General features: G+C 42.8%; 1 protein-coding gene across 4 annotated transcripts; it reads right to left on the bottom strand.

The window, feature by feature from the left end:
• Positions 1–431: 431 nt before the first annotated feature.
• Positions 432–3810, bottom strand: LOC149274327 (adenylyl cyclase-associated protein 1-like). 4 transcript variants are annotated; one of them, XM_089505635.1, is made up of 12 exons: positions 3714–3810; positions 3496–3614; positions 3033–3110; positions 2645–2788; positions 2340–2425; positions 2080–2194; positions 1813–1999; positions 1521–1711; positions 1133–1256; positions 834–916; positions 604–747; positions 432–515 (listed from the first exon to the last, which is right to left on the bottom strand). In XM_089505635.1, exons 1-12 carry the CDS (start codon positions 3808–3810, stop codon positions 432–434), a joined length of 1452 nt encoding a protein of 483 aa, XP_089361761.1. The 4 variants fall into 4 exon arrangements, with proteins under 4 accessions (XP_089361761.1, XP_089361762.1, XP_089361763.1 ...); XM_089505636.1 differs by having other exon boundaries at positions 2077–2194; positions 3496–3596; XM_089505637.1 differs by having other exon boundaries at positions 2089–2194; positions 3496–3596.
• Between the last annotated feature and the right edge of the window lie 4008 nt (positions 3811–7818).

Raw genomic sequence — 7818 nt, 5'->3', positions numbered from 1 at the left:
TTAAGCAAATACAGTAAACCCTGGAAGTGCTGATAGGAGTAGCCAAGACTCAGAAGGTTGGGGCAGTGATGGTCTCAGTGTGCACTCCGAGACCAGGGGATGAAGTCAACTCACTAACAAGGTGCTAATTTACCCATTTTTACTTTGGTCCATCAAACCATTTATTGGTCATCCAGCCACTACCCAGTATTGTGTAGCAGACATTCAAAGCCCCCTTTTAGACTGGCACGAGAGAATTGGACAGCAGAGTTTAGCAAAAGCAGCTCTCCATGGGGCTTCTGGCACATATTAGGTGTGGTACAGCAGGACATTATTCAGCAGAGAGCTGTGAGTATGAGGCTTCTACCTTACAGCTAGAGTAATCCTCAAGAGAGAAAAGCAGCAGAGAGAATACAGATGGCCATGGAGGAAATTACATCCATCACCACCATCTACCCTGCAATTTCGGTCACTGTGGTCACCAGCTTCTTGCCATTCCAGACAGTCTTGAACTGCTCCGGCACTGGGAACTCGCTCTATATACACGTTACAAAACAAAAACGAACGTGTCAGAACCAATCCCAAAAAAACATACACCCGCCGAGAACTCGAAAGACCACTTACGAACTCTCCTCCACTGCCGGGGACCAGGACGTTCATCTCTGACGACTTGGCGCTGATGAGCTCACATTCCAAACTCTCTTTACTCAAGTAAACATGGCAGCCATCAGTCTTGTTAATAGATATAGTTGGCACTTTACCCAATACCTACCAGAAAGCCAAACAGAAGGCAGGTTAGCAAAAACACTATGAATGAATTCAACTGACCATACATTAAGGAGGAAACATCTAACCTGTACTTTAACATCCCGAGAATTGATGATCTCAACAATCCCAACAGCATCGTCGAATACTAGGCCGAGCTTCTTGCAGTTATCTAAAATAAAAATTAAAACTCTATCCATCATTGTGACCACATTAAGACAGAATATATGAAGCCAACACTACCATCTGCTGGAAAAGCTATTAAAGACACCCTGTACGCTCTAAAGCGGAACATCTATTTAATAGTGCTTCTATTTGTAACCAACCACCACTATACAGATGTTTTTTGATCAATTATATTTTGTCGCCTAAGGAACTGACAACATACCAACAATGATGGAGTTGATCTTCCCCTTAATTTGCAGAGTGCTGTTGACACACTTGTAAATATAAGCCACTTGCTTGAGTTCAGTGTCCCTGATCTCCAGGCTAGATGCATTCTCATGATTTTCCTGTTGAGAAATGAACAAGGGGTTCTGTAATGAGACATGCCATAAACAAAGCAAGGGCGTGTTTGAAAAACAAAGGAGCTTCAACTTTCGAACCCCACAACATTTTTATTTTAAAAAAACCCCTCAAAGTGATCAAACTTTGGTTTTATGATGTCAAGTATGTCATCATGAATGCAATATTTTATACTGAAGCAGACTGCACTTTAATAATCATCCACGCTCTACATACAGAGCATAAATAAGCTATAAGGCTAACCCACTTACCACCCTCCACTTCTTGCCCTCCAGCTCCAAAACAGGGGGTTCCTTCTTTGCGATAGGTTTAGCAGCAGGTGAGCCAACATTAGTTGGTTTGGGGCTGGTGAAGGGTTTGGGCCCACTCCTCACTGGAGCACTCTGAGCCTTCAGAGCAGGATTCTTATGAGTTTTCATGTCATCAGGAACATGTTTGAGGGCTGGGAAGGAAAGAAAAGAACATATCAATAAAATAAAGCTGTACAAAGAAAAATAAAAACCCTTCAACATCTGCATGCCAAACCATAAGCCGATCTTTCACCTTTGGTTATTTTCTCTCCTTGGTTGAGCTCTGCAAACAGCTTAGAGCGGGAGATAGAATCATCACTTTGTGCAGAAGCTGAGGGTGGTGGTGGCGGTGGTGGTCCTCCAGGAGGAGGAGGTGGAGGACCAACCTTTGGAGGCTGAGGAGCAGATGGTGCCAAGAGGGTACCTGAAGCCTTGGATCCCTAAGTTTAAAGAAATATCACAATGTCATTACAACACAGATTGATAGAATCTTTTTTTTATTATTCACACAAAGGACAGCCACACTTACCGTTTTGCTCCAACTCAAGCCAGTTGTGTGATGCTCCTTTATATAAGCCTGCAGCTCTGTCCAAATGTTCAGATAGACTCGGACCCACTCAACATGTTTCTTATCTCTGTCAGGGGAGAAAAGAAAATAAGTCATATTTCATATATAATTACAAAGCAATTTATACTACATACTGGAACAATGAAAGAATGAACACTTGTACTAAACCAGTATGAGTCAACTAGTGACAAAGTGATATTGAATACACTTACACATCCTTGTATTCCTTAAGTACTCTGTTAGTATAAAACATAGCTGCATCCATCATTTCCTTAACATATGGTCCCGGTTTTGGAGTCTGACAAAGAAAAAAATATATATATAAAAAGACAACATATACAGAACCATGTTAGCAATAACCACACAATCTTACCAATAGTACACAACAATTTTCTCATTTTATACAAGAACATTTTCCTCCAAACTAGAATGCAGTAATCTGCTCCGCACTTACACTAGTTTCAAACAGCCCACAAACGGAGGGTACTTTAAATAGAAGATGCTTCATATGACTTACCACCGCTACCCAACCCAAGGCAGGAACGCTCTCGCTTACTGCAGAGAGGTGGTTAAACAGCTTGCTACCCCGATTCTTCTCCCGAAAGTCCTGGACTGCCTGAATTTGTTTTGACAGGGGAGCGAGGAGAGTGGCAAGATCCCCCTAGAGCAGAGAAGGAATGAAATATGAGAGACTTCAGTTTCCGTGTCAACAGACAAAGGCTCATTCACAAAAACTGAGGAAAGCGCCTACAAGCTGCTCAGATAGGAAAAAGCATCTGAACTTAAACTGGACACATATGCCTACGAATATGAAGACAGTTGTGAAGGAAGTAATGTGTATTGTTGGATATAAGATGGAGACAGGAAGACAGAGCACTAACGCAACAATAAGCACAATCACTCACATTTGTGGGCTGCTGACACTGAGATGCTGTCACCAGAATGTCTCGTTGGAGTTTTATGCCAGACAGAATCAGCTCAGCCTAATAGAGAGAAAAAACATGTCATAAGTTTTCAAATTCCATCACCCAAACTATCATCCATCCATCCATCCATCCTATACGCATGCACTACATGTAATATTATTGGAATTTCCTTTCAATTATATTGGGAAACACACACCATGGACTATAATCCAACCCAAACAAATGACCTCTTCAAGTGCAACTTGTGTTCCACCTGCCCTTTCCATCACACCCAATTACACTACCACAGGGATGGCTCTTCCGCTGCCCTGTCAACAGTCCTAACCTGTCCTAAATCTACATCACTAGAAAACACTGCCCCACTGTAACTATCCACTCCAAATCGTTTTACCCTTCATTGAGAGATCTCTTAATGCCCATTGTAGACATCTCCAACACCCACCTGTGTCTTCACATCTCCTCCAATCTCACTGCTGAGCTTCATGAATTCTCCGACAGGTCCACTAACTAGTGCATCGTAGGCCTGGACATACTTGGCTGCATCTACAAAGAAGATGTCAACTACCCTCCTTAAAAGTGCATTATAAAATACACAGCACACCGCATGCATAGTACCCAATCATATATTATATATAATTAATAAAACTACAGTCTCCTCACCTGCAGAAGCCAAAGCTCCCCCTGAACCAGCAGCAAGAATCTCCAGCTTTCCCACAGCTTTCTCCAGGCGTTCAACCAGGCTCTGCATCTCTGCCATGGCTTACAACCTTGTAGAACGAGGGTGACAATGAATAATATCAGCAACTAAAAAGGGCAAGCATTCTGGTAACACAGCCTGACGCATTTGCTAGAATTGTTTAAAAAAACATGAACTGCTACATCTGGAAGTCTGGAACACATTTCGTCAAAGCAGTTAAAGGAAGTTAACCCACAAAAAGTAATTTGCCCCTCCCAGCCCTTCCTGTTGCTCAAGAGTATATTACAAGACTGGTATGGATTAGCTGAGTAAGCAACATGTTCAAACACTGTCCTGCGCATTCCTACTTTCAGACAGCAATCATTTCCTACACATTAGCCCTTAACTGGTTAACAATTGGACCTCATGGAATGTCATCATTGATTTTAAAAAACAATCGCAGCACTTTATGCATTATATGGGGCAAATCAGCCGCAAACTGAATGGGGCAAATCAGCCGCAAACTGAATGGGGCAAATCAGCCGCAAACTGAATGGGGCAAATCAGCCGCAAACTGAATGGGGCAAACTGATACAAGAAGCAGGGATGGTTTTACAACCTAGGATAGTCATTGATTGAGCAGCTATTACAAACACCCCATCCGAGTGACAGCGGGGTGTTAAAAAAGCCATCGTGTGCATTTTCACACAACTAGGAAGATCGACTCAATCGTTACAGTTACAATCCTGCTCTGTGTATAAAGGATGTAACTGCCTATTCGCTTATCACTGTCGTATTACGATTAAGTTGGAGACAGAACACAGCGCCAGTCAATAAAGCGCCGGTCACCTCAATGCTATGACATACAAGTTCTGTATAGCACCTGGATCCCCTAGATACGATCCCACTCAGGAAACGATGCCCTCGTTCCAAATAACTGCCCTCCCACGTACGCTCCCATACCAAGGCACAAATAAGGCTCGTGACATGCAGAAAAACCCGCGCGAAGCAAAAACAACCAAAAACGCGATACACTTCTATACAATCTCTACACCCGTACTCACTAGCTGGAGGCTACACTCACTGCCCTGCCCGGTATACCTCTCACCGGCCCCGCCCTGCTCACCTCCGCCGCTTCTCACTCAATATCCCACTTCCGGCAGCCGCTTCCCAATATGCAGTGCGCCAACTAACTTCCGTAAACTGACACGTGGGCGTGCCCGGGGCGGGCTCATTTCACTTTTTAAAAACATTTTAGGACGTGCGGTCTTTGTTAGCCACAGCAAAAAAGAAGAAGGAATTCACATTGGTGTCATTGACTATCTACGATAAACCTAACATTTTGCGTGGCAAGTCAAACACCCTACCCCCCAAATTTTTTTTTACACCGCGCTGTTTTATTCGAGATAAAGTGGATCCTGCCATCATAAAATATGGCTGATAACTCCTGTATTGCCAGGAAGAAGGGTGCGCCTCGTAGTCATGGAGATGGGCGAGCGCAAGGCGGTCAAGCTGACATCATCAGAGCTCATTCCTTTCAGTCTGTTACCATAGATGGTCACAGAACGACCAGGCGATAAGGGGCGGAGTAAAGGAGCAGATCCGACCAATAGAAAAACGCGAGGGCCAAAAGTGACGGAGAATTGACGTGGCGCAAGATTAGAATATCAAACGGCGTTTGGCAGGTGTAAAAATCTATACAGTAAGAATGGAAAGGGCTTATGGCACCAAAGTCTAATCGATCCAATCCGCTGTAGTTTTATGCAAGTGGCAGGTACAGCATATGTCTAAATAAAGCGGATGTCTCCATTTCCCAATTTGTGAACTTTACAGTTCAATGCACTGAATAAACCCATGAGCTTGTGTTTACAGATACAACAAAAAAAAAAACATTTTATGTGTATGCTGTAGGGAAACATATACTATGAAAACCTAGTAGCTGGCGCACGATGACGTAAATGCACGTACCTGAAGTAAAAGTGGGAATAGATTTTTTTAAGAGCAGCCATTCCCCTCTATTAAAAAAATCCTTGTAACCACCTCAGATTTTAGGTACACAACGGAAGCTCATCCCTGAAGCACCACTGCAGACTTTTCTTACCAATGTTCTGCGCATTGCTGTGTGATGTGTGGTGCAAGAACATAATACCACAGCATTCACTGTCAGGCAAAGCCAAATAGATTGTGGTAACACCGAAAGAGGTTGGTCTGTTGCCCACACACCAGTCAGTTTGGAGTAACCCTGCAAATTCCTCTGTAGCGTATGAGTTGGTGTCTCCAGGATTTAGGGCCCTTATGACAAAGCCATGGAGCAGTCATGGACCATTGTGTATGGAACCAGTGAAATAAAAGCAGTTAGCTGCTTTTTTATTTGAAACCTAATGGCTAAAATAGTTCTGAGATGTGTCTTAGACTTAATAGGGGGGGGAGGGTGTATGCTATGCAGCGATAGGGTTCCCAAGGACCTACTTTTAAGTTTTAGTTGATAATACTAAAGTAATGTAGCTAAATACACATTTCATTCACAATTAGAAATTAATTTGCAAAAACATGTATGAGTCACAAGCACACCTTCGGCAAACAGTTACCCATAATAAAACATGTAACCCAACTATCATCATGGTGCACTGGGTTATCTTTATAAGGCTGAGTTGAATATTGGAACTTGGGTCAAAGGAGCACGTTTGAGCACTAAAGTTTACATATGAAGCATTACCATAACACTCAACATTTGAGGTTTGAGGCGGGATATCGACTGTCTGCCCGCCTTATCCAAAGTCGCACTCGGCTTCAGAGCACTATGAGGTGGCCATATAGGAGTTATGATGGAGGACTGTGCAACACAGACCTCTATCAACTTTACAGCTCCCAGAGCCTGTAAGAGGATCCTCTGGCAAATGGTTCTGACTGTCTGCAAAAGTAGGGCAGTTGACCAAGGACAGTAATTGAAAATTGGTACTATTCTGTGAAGTTGGGAAGTGTGCCAAACAATAGACTGCTCTCAGGACCAAGCCCTCCAAATAAAGAAGCAGGTTTGAAATCTTATGACAAAAGGAATGGTAACGGCAAACATCACATCCACTATAGTAAGTGAAAGAGGTTATATAAAATCAACAGAGAACACTTGCTTTGGCCTTTCAGAGATGGGAATTTTCAGAGCTAATCATGTAAAGACAATGGGGTATATTATGTAAAGAGAGATTTGTCAGAAGAATTGTGATTTTAAGTCCCCAATTTCACTATTCATTATGAAGGTCCAAACGCTGGCACCTGTCTCCGTCTCTAGGGTTTACAGAGAATGGTCTGAAAAAAGAGAAAATACCCAGTGAGCGGCAGTTGTGTGGACAAAAATGCCCTGTTGATGTCAGAGATAAGAGGAGAATGGAACAGTGTTGGGGGGGGGGTGATAATTTGGGCTTGCTTTTCAGCCACAGGACCTTGCAGTCATTGAATCAACCCTGAGCTCCTCTGTATACCAAAGTATGCTAGAGTCAAATTTGAGGCCATTAATCTGACAACTAAAGTTTGGTCGAAATGGGTCATGCAACAGGACAATGATCCCAAGCACACCAGCAAAAAAAACCAGAATGGGTGAAAAAGAAAAGAATCAAGGTGTTGCAATGGCCCAGCCAAAGTCCGGACCTCAACCTGATTCAAATGCCCGCAAACCTCAATGAACCGAAGCAACGTTGTAATGAAGAGTGGGCATAAAATTCCTCCACAACGATGTGAGAGACTGATAAAGTCATACAGAAAATTATTACTTCAAGCTATTGCTGCTGAAGGTGGTTCTACAACCTATTGAATCACAATGTGTGCTTAGTTTTTAACGCACGTCTTCTCCATTTTGGCTTTATTTTTACTGAATAAATCATGACACCTTGTAATATGTCATGTGTTGTTCATCTGAGGTTGTATTTACCTAATTTTAGACCTGCTAAGGAACAGATGATTGTTATCATGTCCTGATATGTAAAACTACAGATTTTAAAGAGGGATAGATAGATAGACCCATGTTGGCTCTTCTGCTTCCTCACATGCCATGTCTGAACGCCAGAAAATTATGTCACATTCCTCATGTCCGGGGGT

This window comes from Sceloporus occidentalis, unplaced genomic scaffold (assembly GCF_023333645.1).
Source record: "Sceloporus occidentalis isolate IW3139 unplaced genomic scaffold, rSceOcc1.0.p SCAF_336, whole genome shotgun sequence".
NCBI lineage: Eukaryota > Metazoa > Chordata > Lepidosauria > Squamata > Phrynosomatidae > Sceloporus > Sceloporus occidentalis.
Note: the sequence above shows the minus strand (reverse complement) of the source record. Positions and strands in the feature narration are given on the sequence as shown.

Bases quoted from the DNA above. Each gene is read 5' to 3' on its own strand.
- LOC149274327 (XM_089505635.1), bottom strand. From the start codon at position 3,810: ATGGCAGAGATGCAGAGCCTGGTTGAACGCCTGGAGAAAGCTGTGGGA. The intron at 1,712-1,812 runs GTGAAAGATCGG...TTTCCTTCCCAG, and splicing joins AGGAGAGAAAATAACCAAAG to CCCTCAAACATGTTCCTGAT. The intron at 516-603 runs GTAAGTGGTCTT...ACGTGTATATAG, and splicing joins CCGGCAGTGGAGGAGAGTTC to AGCGAGTTCCCAGTGCCGGA.